We start from the raw sequence: 20,752 nt of genomic DNA on the forward strand, positions 1-20,752 counted from the left end.
GCGGCGTTGGCGGCGTTGGTGGCGACCAACAGCAGCAGCTCTGCCTTCACCTTTTCTCCACGGGAGCAGAGCGGGAAATTAGGCGTCCGTCCATCCACCTCCCCCCGACGGAGAAGGACGCGCCGGACCTCCTGCTCGCTCTGCTGACCGTCCCCGGCGTGATTGCTTTTTCTCTTCAGAGGAGGAAAGATGTCCACAGGGGTTGTTTTTTTTTTTTCTTACAGTGGAAGTGGAAAACGAGGGACATGAGGAGGAAGAGGAGGAAGACGGTGCACTTCTCTCTCTCTCTCTCCTGGTGCGATCGTGTATGAACGGCGTCGGTCCAGCGGCTGCTTCTGATTCTCACTGATTCGACAGGGCAGCTATTTGCTTCCCTTCACCTTTTTTTAGTCTGGCAACACAAACAAAACAAAACAAAACATTAGACGCCCCTTCTTCTTCTTGTTCTTCTTCAGTAGACTCACATCACACAAGAATAAAAATAAAAACATGAAATAGGTGTAAGGGAGTGAACTTAGTATGTATATTATATATTATATTCCTGAATTTGCACAAAAAATAAATCTTTGAACTGTTATATTTGCACAGAAATGGATGTGAGGGTGACTGAGCATCTGTGTGGGCATATTGTGTATGTTTGTGTACTGTACGTGAGTGTGTGTGTGTGTGTGTATATGTACTGTACCATGGTTATTTTGTGTCTGTTTTACAGCCGGCGGCTCAGCTCTACTCAACTCAGCTGAGCTGTGCGTCCATTAGTGATGATGATGAGGAGTTAGTGAATAAGTATTCAAAGGGAAGAGGCCGTGCTGCCTTTTTTTTATTTACTGTATCTTCTTTCAGTTCTGCAGCTATTTCCAGTCGGGCAGCCTCAGACCTTCCACAGCGCAGCCACGTCGTTTCTTTGTAGCCACACAACTGCCACAACAAGGACTTCAATTATTTAATTGCAAAAGCACAAAATATTTCACAAATCTCCTCCAGTGTTATCTTACAGTAATCATTGAAGAAACAAGGCTTTTGTAATTATAACAGTGTGTGTGTTTGTGTGTGTGTGTGTGTATGTGTTTGTTTGTGAGGTTGTGAGCTGAAGATGTGACGTTACACTGACACACCTGCTGCAGATGTGGGCAGCTGTTGAAGTCAACACAGTAAAACTTACACAGCTAACGTACTGTGTTGTGGGACACATGACACATGTACTGCAGTATGATGACCTGAAGTAGATTTATAAGAGTATTAAATACTTATCGATTCTATGGATGAAATGTACTGAATGCAAAAAAAGATTAAATTAAACTTTTCTCTTGAAGCTGAAGATGTTGTTATGTAATATATTTTTTAAAACAGATTAAATCTTCCTCCATGTTCTTATCCATATGTAGCATATATGTTGCTGAAAATACACTCACATATACGGTACAGCAGCACGTCACTGCCGTCATACCACATACCACATTTTTCTTCCCCTATGGGCTCATTAATGGGCAGAGTTTGTCACATCATTAGGGGATGATATGTAATATAATGGCAGCACTGTTGGCAGTTTGTGCTATTTTACAGTACATGAGCCTGAAATAGCATCATCTCTTCTGCGTTTTAAGACCTTTAGATATGTTTCACTGAAGCAACAACCATCTGCCAATGTTTGCTCGACCTTCTGTCACCGAGGACAGCAGTGCCAGTCAAAGCTGCAGCTCCGCTCTCCTCACACCAAGGCATCAGAAATCTGTCACCAGCCCCCTAAAATATAGCTTATACCTATTAGCGCCACATTATGTAATAATGTAATACATTTTCATGGGACATCATTATGTTATAATGCCACATTTTGTACTAAAATTCTTGAACGCAATATGTAATAAACCTTGGTGCATTTTGTAATAAGTTGTTACATAATGCACCAAATTATTACATTTTCTTCATAAAAAAAAAGAAAGTACAACACCCACATATTGTAATAACAACAGTAACAACTTATTACAAAATGCGGCAATCATTTATTATACTATATTTTTATTATAATGTTTCTTTTTTGGTATAAAACGTGGATGGCAGCTGTAAGGTAGCACAACATTATGTAATAAAGTAATACATTTCCACCTCCTGCTGTAATAACAACGCATCTTGTAATAATCTGCCACATTTTGTAATAAAATTCTTCAATGCAGTATGTAATAAACTTTGGCACATTTTGTAATAAGTTACATAATGCATCAGCTATTACAATATGTGGGTGTTGCACTTTTTTAATGAAGAAAATGTAATAATTTGGTGCATTATGTAACAACTTATTACATACTGCGTTCAAGAATTTTATTACAAAATGCGTTATTACATCATGTAGTAAAATTGTATGTGGTCAAATTCTGTGGCGCTACTGTACATACCTTTTAGCTGCCATCCAAGTTTTATACCAAAAAAGAAACCCTATAATAAGTATAATAAATTATAACAAAGTTATATTAAGGGTATATGACTTCATAACTATTATTATTATTAGAGATGCATTTATGTGTTAGCAGCATTTTGAGGCAAATTATGCAACTTCTTTTGAATAGCAACCACATTTCCCATTATCCTATGATGAAAGCAGCTTGTGTAAAGAAGGATTTATAGTCACAACTGTATCTGTCTGCAGCTTCAGTCAACAGAAGCTGCTGTTAGTTATGCATGAGATGAGATGAGATGAGATGGATTTCCAAAGCACCAGCACCACCACCACCACACTCATTTCATTTCCTCAGCCTCTCCATTTTGAAGATGTTTTGGAGTGGAATTAAAGTATTGGCTGTTGCTCTTTGCAACTTGGCAGGAAATCGGCCTCGACCATCAACAAGTGGCCTAGTAATACACGGCTGTGTTTTTTTTTTTTTTTTTTTTTTTTCTTCTCTTTTTTTCTTGCCTCTGATAGTTTTTGAGCCACGGGTGGTGGGAGACTGTTGGAGAGTGGTGAGACTAGTAGCTTGTTTTATTAGCCTAATGTCCTAAATGCATGTCTTTGTCCCCCCCAGGGAGCCTGTTCCACTTGGCCAAAGAAATAAGTGAGCCTCGTGGGGAGCAATTAACAGCACAGGAGCTTTTCTGTAAAAAAAAAAAAAATATATATATATATATGCTGCTAACAGGACCTGCTGTTAATGAGGTCCACTTTCCTCCCTTTCCCTCCCATTTGATCACATCCTATAAGACTTTCAAACCGTATCCGTCTTCATTTACAGCTCCAGCCCATTTAAAAGGGAGACGTCTCACTACAAAATCTCCATTTTTTTGTTGTTGTTAAGGCCATTTTTAAGTCTTTTCTCCAACCCACTGTGCAGAATAACAATCAGGCAGTATGTAGGTCAGGCTCGCTGAGAAGTAGGCAGCGCTCAGACTGATCTCTCACATCCCTCCATCATCCCCTCCACTCTGCCTTTGGACCCCGACTCTGAGCATATGTTCTCTCTAGCTGCTTGTCATCTATCTAGGCCTGCTTGGCTATTTAATGAACATGTGATTCATCTCGCATGCGCTCAAATTAAGCCTCATTTACATTTCATAATAACAAAGCGTCACAGAAGGAAAAATGCCAGCAAGGAGACAGTCAGACACAATGGGACATTTTTTTTTAAAATAGCTAAATAAAACTTTAATAGGTCTAGTTGCGAATGTACATAAATTGCACAGCCACATTTTGTCAACACAAATTTCCTCTGTACATTATTGTTTTGTCACTGTCGTCAAAGGAAGCAGAATCCAGCAAATACTTTATACTTTCAACATACTTACAAAAGTATTTTCTACAAGATAATAGAAAACATACAACATCTTTTACTTTATTTATAGCTTTATATTTTATTTTTGATTGATCTTTTGTCGGACTGGGTGAACTCATGGGTGTCTTGACTTGTTAAATCATAATAAACGTGGATGGGATAGTTGAAATGAAAGCTGAGAAGTCAAATTAGAAACCAAAGGATGCATCTTCTACTGTGTCCAGATGTGTTGATGTGTAGCACACGTGACTTTAATTATTGTAAACCGCAGATTAAAGCAAGACCAAGTCACTTTTTTTTCTGAATTACCATGTCTGCTGCTGCTTAATGCTAAACTCCTGCCATAATAAACCATGCTACTGTTCTAGCTAAATGCTAAACCACTGTTTATTGTTTAGCTGAACAGCAGTTTGCATTTAGACAAAACACAATTGTAACAGTAACAGAGTCTTAAATTGATAAAATCTGCTAATATTTGCTCACAAACAAAAAATACTTGTCATAACTGAGCAAGTAAGGCAGTAACGTCCAACTCTTTAGCTAGCTGAAAAGCTAAACTATTGTTAAACACTTGTGCTCGCTGAACAACAGCATTTAGCCACAGTGCTAAGCTACTGTAACAGAATCACAGAGTCAGAAACAGAATAAAAATGTGCCCTATAATATATAAATAAAAACTTTGCTAACATTAGCCAATGTCTGACACTAAAAGCTACTAAGTTATCAAAAGTAAAAAGTTGAAATGTTAGCACCAAAAACTTGTTGATTGTTTGTTTCTGAAACAGTAGTTTAGCATTGAGCAGTGCTGAATGTGTAAGTTTAGGTGAAATTTGTTCTCTTTAATCAACTTTAGCCAGCAAAATTGTAATGTTAACATCAAAATGTACAATTGTTTAGCCAATGGAAATGCTAAACTTCTGTTCAGCACTTAATTACACCAGGAAACATTATGAAACTGAATCAATGAGCTTTATACTTTAGCCACAACATTAATTTTGCAAACATTAAGACACCAAAACGGTTGCTGGTCATAGCAGACCGACTGTGAACAGCAGTTTAGCTCAAGCGCTAAGTGATTTTAACAGCACATATGGAGAAGTCGTGAAGTCAGTGAACTGAAGTTTGATCACGTTAGCTCCAAAAACAACTGGTACAAGTTGAGGCTTCAGCAGCAAAACCTCAGTCGTTCAGTTCAATAACTTCACGTTCATGTCTGAGAGGGAAAAATATTTACTTCTTCTGTCAAAGTGAAGTGTTCTTGCTTTAATCTCTGCAGCTCTACAATACAGTTTGAGGACTGTAAGATATGAAGAGGAGAAAAGTCCAGTATGATTATTTTGATTTCTGCTACCAAAGGATTCTTTAGTCTGAGGCTATTGTTTCTATTCAAACAGGAAAAAAGCTGTAAATAGTTGTCTTTTTTTTATATCAGATATAACAACTTGAGATTGAGCTAGACAAAAAAAAAAAAAAAAAAAAAAAAATCCCTTTCTTCGGTTTTTGAACTTTGCCACATTTTTTTCTTTTTTAAACGCCTGAAACAGGTGCTGTGCTAGAAAAAAAAGCTAATTATAAACACCAACCACTGAACGTAAAAGTGCATAGAACTAGACTGATGAGAAATACAGGATTGTGCTTGTGAATCTCATCGAGACTGGACTCGGCTTGGCCTGAAACCAACTAGGCATCCTCCCTCCACAACTTCCCGAGAGTCGAACTCCTACTTAATCAGCTTTTCTTTTTTTTTTTTTTTTGGCTAGCGATATAATCACACTCTAAATACAAAAACAATAGCTTCAACAGGGAGAACACTGAAAGGTTAATTTAATTGTATAGTTCTACCCAATGAGGACAGATGACCGACTATGCTATTTTTTGTATTTACAATATCCATAATGATACAGCAGAGTTTGAGCACAAGATACATTTACAAAAAGCTCTGTTAACATTAGGTAAAAATAATGTAAGCATTTTATTTACACTTTCCCAGGCTGTCCAGCCTCTTGATACACTCAGTTATCATATGTTCACTATATATGTCTGCAGCAAGCCGATCATCATCATCATTATCATCAACATCATCACCACCTTCCAAAAAAATTGGCAACTAAAAGAAAACAAATGGTGATACCGACGCTACCATTGGCTCTCGAGCGAGGATGAAGCATGCAGAGCCGCACACTCGATGGATATATTCTGTTACAGGTAAGAAAAATGGATACAAAAATATACAAAATACAGATGCTGCGATGGGATGGCGCGATGATAAAAGAGAGATTAGAAGGACTAAAACCCCACGTTAAGACCAACCGTGAGTCAGCGTCTTCACATTCAGAAGAATAGGGAGAGGATGTGAGGAGGTGAAGAGAGAGAAAGAAAAGAAAAGAGAGAAGAGGGGGAAGAGAGATGATAGCACTAGGATTAATAAGAGTCACAGTTTGGATGCAGCATACTTCATTACCACTGACAAACAAAGCAGTTTTAAGAGAGAAAATGTCGTAACTTAAGGAGGCCATCAGGACAACGGCTCACCAGTCCAGTGTATAGTTATTATGAGTGAGTGTGTTTGAACACGTCTCTCAATAGCTCTTGTGCTACTAGAGAAAGAAGACCACCGGCCCAGAGAGAGTGTGAGGGAGATAGAGAGAGAGTGAACGAACAAATGTCTGGGCTTGACCGATCTGTGATGAGCGCCGCGGGGAGAACCGATCACGTGACTGACTGTGCAAGCTGCTCCAAAACAAAAAAACAAAACAAACTACTGTAACTGTACAGACATTCCTCTCAGCTGTAGTAGTGCATACTGTATGTAAAGGGATGTTTTGACGGTGACGGATGACTTGAGGCGGCGGTGGCGGTGGCGGTAGCAGCGGCGGCGGCGGCGCTCATCACTGGCTCGCCGTGGCGTGGTCTCCTCCTCCAGGGCTCTAAAAGCAAGCTACACACTTACAGTCTTTCATCGTCAAGAGAGAAGAAAAATAAAACTAGATCTCACTCCTAAATAAAGGGCTGCTCTTATATTTGACGTTATCAAATATAGCTTTATGTGTGTATACTCTATAGAAGAAAAAACAAAAAGAAATGCATACATCTATATTAAATTTCATTAATATAGTTATCACATAGATTTCATTTACTTTAGTATTCATAATACATTTAAGTGTGTACAATTTATTTTTGTATCCTTTACAAATCCACAGTATAAGTTGTGCCTTCTCTTTTCTTTTTTTTTCTTCTTTTTTTTTTTGCAGAAATAGGGGATAAAGTGGAGGTGTGTTCCTTACTTAAGGCGTTTCATGTACCAATAGCTTTTCACAAAGTGCACTACATAGGGATGGTGGGGGTCGGGGTGGGGGCGGGGGGTCAGCGGGACGTTCAGGAACACACCCAAGGAGTGAGAAGGGGAAATAAAGAAGATTGTTTTTTTTTTTAGACTAAAAATAACTATTTTTAGCTCCTATTTGGTTCTTTATAAACAGTGACTTTGAAATAAAGCACTAAAATAATCCTCTCAAGAAAACTGAAGTGATAATCCTCGATGCGTGTTATTGTTTTTTAAGTGCGTCCACTTGGTCATCAAGAGGGAGTGGATTAAAAGAGAGAAGAAGAAGAAGAAGAAGAAGAAGAAGAGGAAGAGGACAGGAGGAGGGTTGCTAGGGGCGACCGCGTCCTGGCGGTCATCACTGTGTGTGTGTGTGTGTGTGTGTGGTTATATAGTGGTTTGTCCCAGCGACTGCACGCAACATCCACTGGCAGCAAAAGTGTCGGACTGATGGACAGCTTCTGAGTTTATATATATGTACAAGCTCCGCCCCCTCCCTCCCTCCTCCTCCTCCTCCTCTGGCCGTCACCCTGATCATGAAGGCCGTCTGGTGATCTTGTTTCCTTGGTGATCTGTCCATCACGCTGCTTGCTGCCTGCTTGCTGCAGCCCCGCCCTTCGCCTCACAGCGATGTCCTTTCTCCAAAAAAAAAAAAAAAAAAAAAAAAAAAAGTGGAAGTGTCCTCTAAAAGTCTGCTTTTTAAAAACAACACGCACGCCCCTCGCCGCCCTCGCAGTCTGTGGAACAGGCAGACAGGCGTCGCTGCATGCACGGAGACGTCCTCTCGTTGAATTAACTGTACACTGGCAGGCGCTCGACTCGACTCGACTCGACTCGACTCGACTCGACTCGACTCGGCTCGACTCTTCGCTCGGGGGGGGGTCTAGCAGTTGCTGCTGTTCCTGAACTCTCCGTTCTCAGTGATCTGCAGCTTGGTGGGGTTGGTGGGCGAGATCCCGTTGCGGGTCTGCATGCTGTAGCGCTCCTTCAGCTGCGTCAGGGCGCTCATCAGACGGGCGTTGGCTGCGTCCAGCGATGCGATGCGCTTCTCCTGCACACACACAGGAACACACAGAAACACAGTCAGACAAACACAGAGTTGAGTCTGCAGCTACATTTGGAGACGTGCCGCCATGATCTGCTCCATCTGCTCCTCCTCAGACTCTTCTGCAGCAGCCACATGCAACAGCAGTTTTTTATTTCTCATCCTGAACCCTCTCTCAGTTTTATTGTGAGTCTTCCTCATACGAGTTGGATTCACTAGGGCCTGAACAGTTTATTGAACTTTTAAAAATACAGAGCAGTCAACAGGAAACAAAAAAATTGTATAGTATACTGTAGTATAGTATAAAGTTTGGGCACCCCTGGTCAACATTTCTGTTAATGTGAACAGTTAAGCATGTATAAGATTAAATTATCTCCAAAAAAGGCAAAAAGTTCGACATTTGCAATATTTAAAGCAATATCAGTGGATTATTTTTATTATAATTTTTTTTTTTTTTACAATTTTAGAGTGAAAAAGCGAAACAAAGCAGCAGCCTGCAAAAGAATGAGAAACCCAGGAGACTTGAGCTCTCTTAGATAACTTTGACCAAAGTATCAGACAAGATATTTACTATTTACACGCTGTGATAGTTTCCAAAGGAGGGGGCTACTAGGTACTGACTATGGAGGGTGGCTGAAACCTTTGCTGCGGGCTCTTTTCCTTTTCTGTCATTTTGTAAATGTAAAAGATGAAAAGGGAATGTGTCATCTGTAACTTTATGCCCATGGACATCATTTCATCTTCCACTTGCTGAACTGTTCACAATTACAGAATTTTTGACCAGCGGTGGCCAAACTTTTGCAAACTCGCCACTGTAGGTTTAAAAAACTTTAAAGTAGTAAGGCTATTACAAAGGTAGAGATACATATTGTGCGTCAGGTCAATATTATTGCCAATCCACAGCAGACTGTGAGTTTTTGTCCATGTAGCTACTAAAAACCTACTTGTAGTTCCATATCTAATTATAAAATCTAAAAAACAAAACAAAACAGAGTGAAGATAATATATTTTTTTGGTTTAATTAACATTTTAAGTCCAAATTTATTTAGATTAATGCGTAAAATCAATCAAACAATGCGTGACTCATAAATAAATCCCCCAAAATCTGTTTGAGTGAATACTTGCATGTGTCCGGTGGTGTTATCTGTATGACAGAGGCTGAACCACACACACACACACACACACACACACACACACACACACACACACACACACACACACACACACACACACACACACACACACACAGCAGGTCTCCCTCCCGGTCTTTATAATGAGCTTTTTATTTTCCTCCTCTCTGCCTGTTTACTGAGCGAGACAATGTGTTGTCTTACTGCGCCGTGTTTGTTTGCGGATGCAAAGTCTCATTACTTTAGGCGTGAAGGAGATTAATCATCTATACATGTTTGTGTCTAGGTTTTTTTTTTTTTTTTTTTTGTAAACGTCTCGTCGCTGCAGAAGTTGCGTTGTGTTGTGTTGTGTTTCTCCTCTGGTTCTGTAGTTGAATCACGACGAGTTTGTGCTTCAGTCTCGGTGTTTGCATGGATGTGATGTGCACACTCCATCCAGAGCACAGAGGAAACGGTATCCAGAGACGACTGTGACAACGACTGCAGCTGTGTTTAATCCTTGGTGCCCACACAATCACTCTGCTTAACTTATAATTATATTCCCAACAGTCAACATTCAGACTGTGCACTGAAAAAACACTTCTTCTTTTTTTTTTTTTTTACTCAGAGGGATTTCAGAAACAGTTTTCTCTGAATAAGAACCACCACGGATTATAGACGAGCTGCGTGTTGACAGAGAACGAGGTAAGGAATTTGTAAATGTATGTTTTATAAGAAGGAGTGGGAGGGAGCTGAGAAACGCTGCTCAGCCATTCAGGCTTGTCGCTGCCACAGCTGAGACGTCCATGAATTAAACATCGCTTTGTATCTCAGTGACCCTTTGTGTCCTCGAGCAGAACACACAACAACCGACACGAAAGACAGTTAAAGTATCAACAAAAACCAAAACGCAACCTGCACAGAGGTCGGAGGAGTGGCGACTGACCTGAGCGTCGATGATCTTCTGTTTGGAGTCGACGACCGCCTGCATGTCTGAGTGATCCTTCTTCAGCTCCTCCTCCACCGACATTAACCTGGACATCGACAGTGACACATTTAAACAAAAGCCACGTTTACATGTGCATTTTTTCTGCAATCCGATTATAATCATTCTGTTTGGAAACTGGATGTTTACATGGACGCGTACTGTAAAAAAGTGATCTGATTAAAACGTGTGTGTACATGCATCAATCAATAAATCAGAATAAATTCCCTGTGACATGCGCAGTCAAGTTTTGCCGGTCAAATTTGTTGAAAACAGTAGAAGAAGCTTTTCCTTCCATTGCCTCCTCTGATCACAATGGAACTATATCATGTGTTGTGAACGTTACTTTTGTTTCTGGTTTTCTCTTTAATTAAGCTGCAGCCACAGCAGTTTATACAGTACTTCTCCTGCAATCTATGTATCTATCCTCTCATAATAGCAACGGTTAATTAAAAAAACAAACAAAAAAAACACCAGGAGCCAGTGGATGAAGGTCAGAAGCAGAGACTACTTTGATCAGATTAACCGTTTACATGGATCTTGATCGGAACATCGACCGGCATAAACCACCTATCTTGATCGGAAAGAAGTTTTGTTAACACTACTTGAATATGTGTTCATAAAACTGACATATAACACCTGTCATAAACATCAATTAATACTTATGACAGCTGTTGTTAAGTGTCATTCGGTAAGTTATGTCACTTTTGATGCAAAGGTGACAGAGATGTCCTTGTTATGAGAACTTACACATGACATAACCTGTCATAGCAGACCTAATTGCCAAAATTTTAATCAAAAATGATGTCAAGTTCTCATAACAAGGACATCTCAAACAATGTCAACTTTGCATCAAAAGTGACATAACTTGAATGACACTTAACGACAGCTGTCATAAGTATTCATTGATGTTTATGACAGCTGTTATATCAGTTTTATGAACACGTTTTCAAGTAAAGTGTTAATGAAACTTCTTTCTGAATGAGCCCGTTCGGATTTTCAAATCGCCAACTTTACATGACGCAGTTTTATTCGGATCAGCAATTATTCCGACTATTTGTGTCCATGTAAACACGGCTATAGTCTCAGTGCTGCGTCTCCTCCTCCTCCTCCTCCTCCTCCTCACCTGCTGATGATGCCCTTCATCTGGAGGTCCTTGTCGTCCTGCTGTCTGCGCAGCCGCTCCTCCGACTCCTCCAGCCGGGCCTGGTACTCCATCAGCACCTTCTGCGCCTGCTCGTCCTGGCCCTTCAGCCGAGCCTCGTACTCCTCCAGCTTCTGCACCGACGCCCGCAGCTTCTCCTGCAGCAGCGCGATCTCCTGCTGGTACTGGAACAGGAGAGAGGAGGAGGCCAGATGAGGAGGAGAAGAACACCATCATCATCATCATCATCGGCGTTGTCATTATCATCACTGTAATAATCATCATCATCATCATTGTCGTCGTCATCATCATCATCAGCCCTATCAGCGGGCGCCTCTTCTTCATTACCATAACTGACGAGAACAGAGAAGAAATCTCTCTCTCCGTCAGGTCTGAGACTGTTTCCTGTTGTTTGTCATCGTCGTTCATCACACAGTGAACCCTCTCATCACACTCTATTATCAAGGCATCAAGGCATCAAGGCACGCACCGGTCGCCTCAAGGATAGCTTCTATCCTTTTTTGTTTATTGAATGTTGTCTAACTATTTTATGGTTATTTATTTATTTATTTATTTAACTGTTTTTATTGTGTTGAGGGTTGTGAAGAGGCGTCTGGTACACTGCTTTTCATTGCATTGTCTATCAATATCACTTTTTTTCTTGTTTTGTGGTGGTGGTATAGTCTTTAACCCTCCTGTTCCCTTCCTCCATCCTTCCTTTCTCTCTTCCTTCTTTCCACAATCCTTTTTCCCTTCCTTCCCTACGTCCTTACTTCTTCTTCCATCCTCTTTTTGAGCCAATTGACCCTCCATCTTTCTTGCCTTCCTATTTCCCTTCCTTCTTTCCTCCCTTCTTCCTTCCTAGAACAAATCTGTTCCCTTCCTCCATCATTCCTTCTTTCCTTCCTTTCTCTCTTCCTTCTTTCCACAATCCTTCTTCCCTCCCTTCCTTCCTTTTTCCCTTCCTTCTTTCCTCCCATCTTTCCCTTTGTCCTTCCTTCTTTCCATTTGTCCTCCCTGCCTTCCTTCCTTCATTCCCTTCATCCTTCCTTCCTTCCTCCCTTCCCTCTTTCCCTTCGTCCTTCCTTCCTTCCTTCCTTGACCCAGGTGGACAACAGGAGGGTTAAGTCCCATCCTATATGTTCATCACACCTGTTACTCTGTATTGTCCTGTTTTGTTTTGTTCGTCTTTTATTCCTGTCATCACCACACAAAAGAAAAAAAAGGAAACTGAGCTTTTAAGAAATAACTAAATAAAAAAAAAACACTTCTACATCAGACCTGCAGCTGGCTGCACTACAGCTTTCTTTCCTCACAAATCTGTTTGCCTTTTTAATTAAATGATCATTTTTCTTCCTCAATCAATTCCCCCCACTGACATCCAGAAGCTTTTTTCAATACTGGCAAAGCTTTCGCTGCAAAAAAATTTAAAACCGGTGTCAAATGAAATGCAGCCGTTCGCTCTGTCAGACCTCGGCTTTGGCTCAGAAAGCAACGACCTGCTGCTGAGGTTAGACTAACAACAAAAAAAGGGAGAGAAAGAAAGAAGATGGAGTAAAGAATGAATAAAGATTAAGGCAAAGAGAGGGAGGGATGGAGCCACTGAAGTAGGAGTCGAGTTTGTGAAATAAGCTCTGAAAATCTCTCTCCCTGACCTCTGACTGGACCACAGAGACCGAGAGGGGGAACAAACACAAAGAATCAAACTCTCCAGGATAGAAAAACACATTTCTTATATAAATCTAAAGACTTGTTGGTGGAGAAACAGTGAAAGTGACGATGCTTCACACAGCAACAATATGTCAAGCATCCACAGCCACACGACGACAGCAACAATGCTAACATGCTGATGTGGCAGTTAATGTTTACCATGTTCACAGTTTGCATGAAATATTTGCTAATTAGCGCTAAACACAAACAACTGAGTCTGAGGGGGAATAAATTACAGATTTACATGCAACTGTTCATGAATAAATTTCATTCTTCTCATTATTATTATTAGTTAAACTGAGGATGTGCGTATTGTCATTGTGATCCGTCCAATAGTTGTCCCTCAGAACCTCATGGTGGCACCAGAGCAGGGGGTGGCAAATGTACGACCAAGTGTGAAAACTACAACACAGAGGAGGTATTTTTGTTGTAATTACATGTATTTTTCTCAAAAACTGCCAGGTTGTTCATAATATTTTGTAAAAGGTCAGTTAATTTACTGTAAACATCTTAATAATGTACTTCTTTGCACTAAAACAAAGGGAAACAATTAGAGTTTTCGTTATTTAGAGGTTATTATGTTATTATTTTACTGGTCCGGCTCACTTGTGATGAAACTGCGCTGTATGTAAAATGAGTTTGACATCCCTGCACTAGAGGAAAGGTCAGAGGTCACCTGAGTCATAAGACTTGACTCTCTGGGGACAATAAATGTTACATCTCATGACAATCCAGCCAATAATTGATATCAGATCAATATACTTTACTTTCTGCTTTCATAACATAGTTTGACCTCTGTGTTTATGTTGTTATATTGTTAAATCTCTTAAAGCCTCACACCAATTGATGTTTTGATATTCTATATTATAGCATATATCAATATTAATAATAATAATAATAATAATATATGAACAAAAACCAGAATGCGCGGCTTATGTGTGTATTATGTGTGAGCAGGCTCCAGTTTGTCGTTCAGCTCTAAGTGTTGGGAAACGTTATGAAACAGTCGCTATCAGAGCCCTGAATGATCTGATTCAATTACAGTGAGGATGCTGCTCTGATCGTTTATCTTCCCTTGTCACCTTCTGCTTATTTTCTCACGTCACTCTTCCCTCTGCCTACCGCTGGGACATTTTTACCCATCAACCTCCCCCCACTTCCCGGGAGGAATACTGACCTCAAATAGATTTATCTTATCGTCTGCTCTACCCTTTCTCTCCATCTCCAATATCCCACGGCTCTTGTCACCAGATCCCCCCGAGAATGAATGACATCTACTGTATCTGTGGCAGCTTTTGTCCTGCTCCTCTTCGTCTGCACTGCTCTCACTCTGACACACAATACGATGAGTGTGCACAGCATCAAGGTCTTTCCCTGTGTCCTTTCTCCTCTCAAACACCAAATATAAACCACTGGTGTAAAATAGAGTAAAGTGTATTGTTTATATGTGAATTCAAATTGCTGCATTGTGACATGAGACAACAAAACGTGAGAGTGAATTTTATCTTAATAATCTCTCATGGCTGTAATTATCACCATCAACATATTAACTGGGCCTGTTTCTTGCAGATGTGAATTTGTAATCTAACAAACTAAACAGTTTAATTAACACATCTGAATGTTGATGTGAACACACAACAGGACAACAAAGGTGGTATAAACAGATGCGTCTGTGCACCTGTTGTCCTGATGCTCCAGGTATCTTAACATTTCCAAACATCTAATCCACATGTTTCACACCTACAGAAAATTAATTCAGAGAATGGATGGAAATCTATTACATAACTGAAAAAAGATTATACAAAAGATAATAAGATAAAATAAAAAATCACTATAAAAAATATTTTCTGCTCAATAACAAAAATGTTTGCAGAAAAAAACGTCAAATTAAACAGGAAGTTTGATCACAATGTGTTATTTTAGGTAAAACCACTTGACCAATATCTACAGTATATAAAATATGAAATCAAACAACGAATCAGAACTGGTTTGAAATAAAGAAACACTGATGGATGTAAAAATGAACCACGGCCGAGTTAATGCTTTGATGATTAGGTCCTAAATTAAATGATACAGCAGGTTATGTCATTAGACGTCAGAAAATACGGAGACATAACAGAATGATTTCATGGATGGTCAATGAAATCAGCAAGTTAATCATTCAATTAATCGTATTAACTGTGATACAGCTGATGCATCTAATTAATAATCCCACGCCAAATAACTGTAGAGAAATTTTCATTTGCTTTAACTGTATACTCTATTTTTCGATTGAAGCAAAAATAGAGATAAATACTCAATAATACAATGTCACCAAGAGTAAATTTTGCATTATTTCATAATTAAGTCTCACATCTTTTCTGACAATCATCATCTATTTGAGGTGTAAACACGAGTCCTTTCAGCTGAGAGAATATAAACTGTGGAAATCTACATTTCCAACGTTAGTTTTTAAATTAGAAAACGCTGACAGTGTCTGATTATTGTATTTTAAAATGTGTTGAGCAAAGCAGGATTAAATTAAATTATGAGAGTGAATTAATGTGATTTATGTAGATTTCTCTTTTCCCAGACTAACGAGACAAACACACGCCTTAATTTGTGATAGATGTGTGTGTGTGTTTGTGTGTCTGTGTGTGTTTGTGTGTGAGGAACTAGTGCAGGAGCTGCATTGTTCAGACTGCGAGGACCATTAGCTGCAGCTTGTGTCTAAGCTGCTGTGGAAGATACTGTTTTCCAATTCCTCTTCTCTTGCTATTTTAAGGTGGCTGCTGCTGTGGCTTCTTTGTTAAGACTGAAGTTATTGCCTTCTTTGGTTGCTCTCTCCCTGCCTGGGCTGCTGGCTTCCATAAAGTATGAGCTATGTTAGGATGACAGGTTTGTATTCATTATGGATAGAGGAGAGGGGGGGGAGAAAAAATAAATAAATAAAAGGGGGAGCATGTGGCAGCCAATCAAAGCACAGAAGCGAAGCTGAGGGTGAATATTTGTAAAAAGGTTGCTGAGAAGAGAAGCAGGAACGTAGGCAGAGAGGAAGCAGCAAAACGCCTCTTTCTGCCTCTGTTCCTCACAGGAACGGCGGCGGATGCATGCGCACACACACAAGCTCAAACGTCTGTGTGGATGTACTGCATGTGCACGCACACACACACATACACACACACACCTGCTTTGGGCTATTAATTTCATTCCAAAGATGGTGAGAAAAGAGGAGGGGAGGGGGGGAGAAGTTGTGAGGTTGTGAGGAGACTTTGGAGGTAGAGAGAGATTTTTATTTATTATTATTTTTTTTTTAATGAAGCAAGAAAGTTAAGGAAACAACATGCAAACAGTTTCAAACTATATTTCTACAAGTTATTAAAAGTATAGCAGGATAATAGTTATCGAGGTCTGCCAAATTTAGCATTTAATTGATGGTAAAAATAAATAAATCAAACTGCAATTTTTGTCATTATGTGTCAGATATTCCACCTTAAAAACATGACGCTTTTCCTTGTTGATTATTATACTAAACTGGATATTTTCAGGATTAAAAGTGACCGATAAAGAAAAACAATCAGCAGATTAACGAAGTTGCTGCTGATCCTCAACCTCCCCTGCTATATTTAGCACCACAATTATATGTTATAACTGCTTTTCTGCTGTGGCGTCCCTGCGGCCGATGCATCAGTGATAAACAGTCCGAGCATCCCTAACAAGGCCAATATCTGGGAATTGAGAGACTAAATGTATGATGGGGGTGACATCCGGAGCGCTACATTTCCTATTCACCTGAATTCCATATAATAAATGCGCATAATATACCTTTAAGAGACAATATAGGTTTGTCTTACGGGGGCCTCGGGCTTAGAGGGAAACTCAAGGGCGATGTGGGAAGAGATGCAGCCGATAACGTGAGTATGTCTGGAGGAAAGAGGTATATGAGGGAGCTAATGAGAGGTAAGGAAAGGAAGGACAGTTCAAGTTGAAGTTGAAGTATCAGGGCTGAGGTGGTTTGTGAAAGGTGGAGGAGGAGGAGGAGGAGGAGGAGGAGGAGGAAGGAGGAGTGGGTGGGGTGTGGGGGTTGGTAAAAGGTCAGAAGTTGGATGAGGAGCAGGTTACCTTCTCCACCTGAGTCAGATCCTCTCTGTTTCTCAGTGACTCGGGCTCCATCCCCTCATGGTCTAAATACTGCACATTCATATTCAATAGCCAGGCTGCTGTGCGGTCCAGCGCACTGGGGTTCACTGGGGAGGGGGCCTAGTGAAACCAACACAACACAACACACACACACACACGTACATGAGCTGAGTGCAAGTGACGGGGGAGAAGGGGAGGGAGGAGGGAGGGAGGGGAAGGGAGGAGGGAGGAGGAGGGCAGGTTGCAACAACAGCACAGAAACAACAGAAATAAGCTTGAAATGCACCAACTCATTTGGATCGAAAGCAGCAGGTGGAATGGATTCACACTTCCTGTCTTCAAACTCACGCCATACACTGCAGCACACACTCTGATTTACATGTCTGAGTGTGTGTGTACACCTACAGTGCCTTACTAGTTGTTAAAAAAAAGAAGGTAAATACAGTGATGCTGAATGAGAACTGAACCAGCTTAGGTGTGTGTGTGTGTGTGTGTGTGATACTGACAGATGAGTGGAGAGCGAGGCCGTGGTGAGTGGAAACGTGGGATGTTTTTATAGCCCAACACGCTAATTTTGCATTGAATGCTTTTGAAAAGGCTGAAATATCTGAATGTTAATAGGTGCAAATGGATTAAACAGAATAAAAGAGGAAGAAAAAAAAGAAAAAGAAACTTTTATGTGGACCTACACATGAAAAGTGAGTGAAACTTTTGCCGAGGTTATTGGCTGGTGCCAAAACCTGTTAATTTAATTCCAGATAGATTGAATTAAGAGATAAATCCGCTGTCATTTACTATCAAGATTCAGCTATTTTAATAGAAAATAAATTATTTTATCTTCTGTCTTGTGTCATAAACTATTAACTACACTGGAAAGGAAACTCAACTTAAAGCCACCATGTGGAATATAATCATTTCTGACTTTGGTGTCTTTCACTATTTGGATCAAAAAAGGACACCTTTGGGATCTGATGGTCACTGAGAGAGAAATTGGCTGCAGCAAATTTTAACTTCTACCAACAGGTCGCATAAAAACCACAGCACTGGACAAATTACAGTTTTGATGATAGCGCTACATCACCAAAGTTTTTACAGTTTCATCCTGAGGGAGAAATGAATGAAATGATAAATTAATGAAACTAAGATTTAAAACGAAATTGCAGGATCACAAAAAGATGGGAGTATTCATCCTCTGGGCACCATGAATATATGAGAATCCATCTAAGAGATATTTCAGTCAGGACCAGTAGCGGTGGACTGAGCAGTCACGGTGATGTGGTGGCGGAAAAACAATAATCTAAACAAACAAACAAACAAACAAACAAACTAAAAGATCTACACACAGTGGCTTTAAAATCCTGGACCTGGTGGTGCTGAGTTTCTTCAACATCCTAATAATTAAATTAGGGTGTGGTGCTCTCCTGTGGACGACTCCACAGGGAGGAGATCAGGACATAATGATTAATATGCAGTTGCTCTCCCCATCAGCCTGTCACCAAGGGCAACCAACGACCACTGTTTTTAATTGCAACCTAGAGCCCCTGACCTGCCGATAACGAACACAGACTCACCGGCGAATGCATTGAGGGGAGTGATGATTTGTAAATGGAAACCTCCCATTGTGACACACACATACACACACTGTCTAAATAAACACACTGACTCAATAATACACTGTGTGTGTGTTTATATCAGTGACGTCCGTGTGTGTGCACAATACAGTATATCGCTTGTTAATAAAATGCTAATTGTGGCTCCACCGCCCTCACTGTCAGCCCATTAGACTTGACCAGTAAAACAGTGGTGAAGTGATGAGCTGCCCGTATGCAAATTACTGTCATTACACGCACGGCGGCCGTTAGTTCATTAGGGCACAACGTAGCTGTGGCTGTCTGAGCCGAGACCGCCCACGTACGCAGCCCAGGGTTCCTACACATTTGAAATGTCCAAATTCCATACTTTTTCCAGACCCAAATTTCCAAACTTCTCGGTAAAAAAATTCAAATTATTTGTGATATTTGAGTAAATAGATGTGCATAATATAAAAAAAAACATGCAATTTATCATTTGTTTTCATTATTCTGAATGTGTATGCTGTAACCAAATAACTTCCTGGAGATTGTAGCTATAGGTACAATAGTGCATACAAAATAATTAACCCAAATAACTTCAGATGAGACCAAACCCAGATAAGTATTAAGATAAATATATATCCATACAATAGTTTCCATTTTCCATACTTTTCCAGACCTGGAAATGTATAAAATCAAATTCCATACTTTTCCATACTTTCCATACTTGCGTAGGAACCCTGGCAGCCGCTTCCTTTAACAGGCTCTGAGACAAATGAGTGTTTTGTAATAGCTGCGTTTTCCTATCACTGTAATTTCAGACGGACTGCACACTGAGGCGGTCGATCCGACGGTTCCAGTTCGAGTCCTCGTACCTGTTTGTGCTGAGCCCTCTGCTTGGTCTCGGGGCTGTCGCCTTTGGAGGAGGAGGACTGCTGCCGTAGCCGCGCCCCGCTGCCGGGCCAGTCGGGGGACGACGTCATCATGCTGCCGGAGGAGGGCCGGGGGTAGGGGCCGCTGTTGAGCAGGTTGGGAGGCGTGCGGCCGCGGGTGATGCTCTGAGGCGGCGGCTGGTCTATCCTCCGCTGGGGGCCGGCGCTGTTCTGTCGGGGGACGGCGGGCTGGTGGGGCGTTTCCGTCAGGGAGAGCTGTCGCCGGTTGAACTCGCCCGAACGCCTGGTGTACTCGTCTCCGCTGCTCCCCCCTCCTCCTCCTCCTCCTCCACCGCCTCCTCCTCCACCGTGATTCAAGAAGGTGTGCTTCCCTCCTGCTGGTCCTCCGTCCTCGTTGTTGCTATGGGAACTGACAGAACTGTGGCACTCGGAGCCCGAGTCGGTCATGCCGCGCGGGGACACGGGCAGGCAGGCCGCCATCTGGTAAACCGGGTTCTGGAAGGAGAGCGGGGCGAGGAGCTGCGCGGGTCGACCCGGGGTGCTGCTGCTGTCGGCGGCGGCGACGCCCGGCGTGGTCGGGGTCTGGCCCGGCCGCCTCAGGGTCGGACCTCCGAGGATGTTGTTGCCCTGCGGAACTCTGGCCGACCAGGCGCTGCCGCCAGAGGCCGGGCCGTCGCCCAGGGAGTCTGAGGTACCGGGGCCCGGGCAGGGGCCGCCGCCCTCCAGGCTGCGGGGGTCCTGCAGGTCGACCATGGACAGACTCTTGCTGCCGTTGGCCATGCCCAGGTCCGGCTCGTTGGTCTCGGAGTAGCTCGAGCTGCGCGCCGGGGACGGCTGGATCCCTGAGCTCCTGGTCACAAAGAATAGATCCTTGTTCTCTGGGGTGGGGGAGGGTAGCCTGGTGAAGTCGACCAATCTGAAAGAGAGACAGCCCGAGAAGTATCCATGTTACAATCACTCATTGATCACAGATTAAAGAGGAACTATGCAGGATTTTCACCTTAACTCTGCTACATTTTTACCTTAATTAAAAACAGCTTAGGAGTAATTGGTTAAATAAATAACTTGTAACTTGTTACAGGGAGAATGGAGACTC

At 41.5% G+C, this 20,752-nt stretch overlaps 1 protein-coding gene across 5 annotated transcripts in view; it reads right to left on the minus strand.

Annotated features, from left to right (window-relative positions):
* Window positions 1-7,771: 7,771 nt before the first annotated feature.
* The window catches only part of dab2ipb (DAB2 interacting protein b), a gene marked incomplete at its 5' end in the record, with an annotated part of 91,126 nt that continues 78,145 nt past the window's right edge, over window positions 7,772-20,752 (minus strand). For 4 of the 5 annotated variants that reach the window (XM_083983267.1, XM_083983266.1, XM_083983270.1 and 1 more), the window contains 5 exons: window positions 7,772-8,131; window positions 10,181-10,268; window positions 11,346-11,548; window positions 17,175-17,312; window positions 19,639-20,572. In XM_083983267.1, coding sequence (XP_083839393.1) covers window positions 7,964-8,131; window positions 10,181-10,268; window positions 11,346-11,548; window positions 17,175-17,312; window positions 19,639-20,572 — 1,531 coding nt within the window. In that variant the 3' untranslated portion in view covers window positions 7,772-7,963. The remainder of the gene's footprint in view (window positions 8,132-10,180; window positions 10,269-11,345; window positions 11,549-17,174; window positions 17,313-19,638; window positions 20,573-20,752) is intronic. The other variant, XM_083983268.1, reaches the window with a different exon arrangement.

Source organism: Trachurus trachurus, assembly GCF_905171665.1.
Source record: "Trachurus trachurus genome assembly, chromosome: 12".
NCBI classification, from domain to species: Eukaryota; Metazoa; Chordata; class Actinopteri; order Carangiformes; family Carangidae; genus Trachurus; species Trachurus trachurus.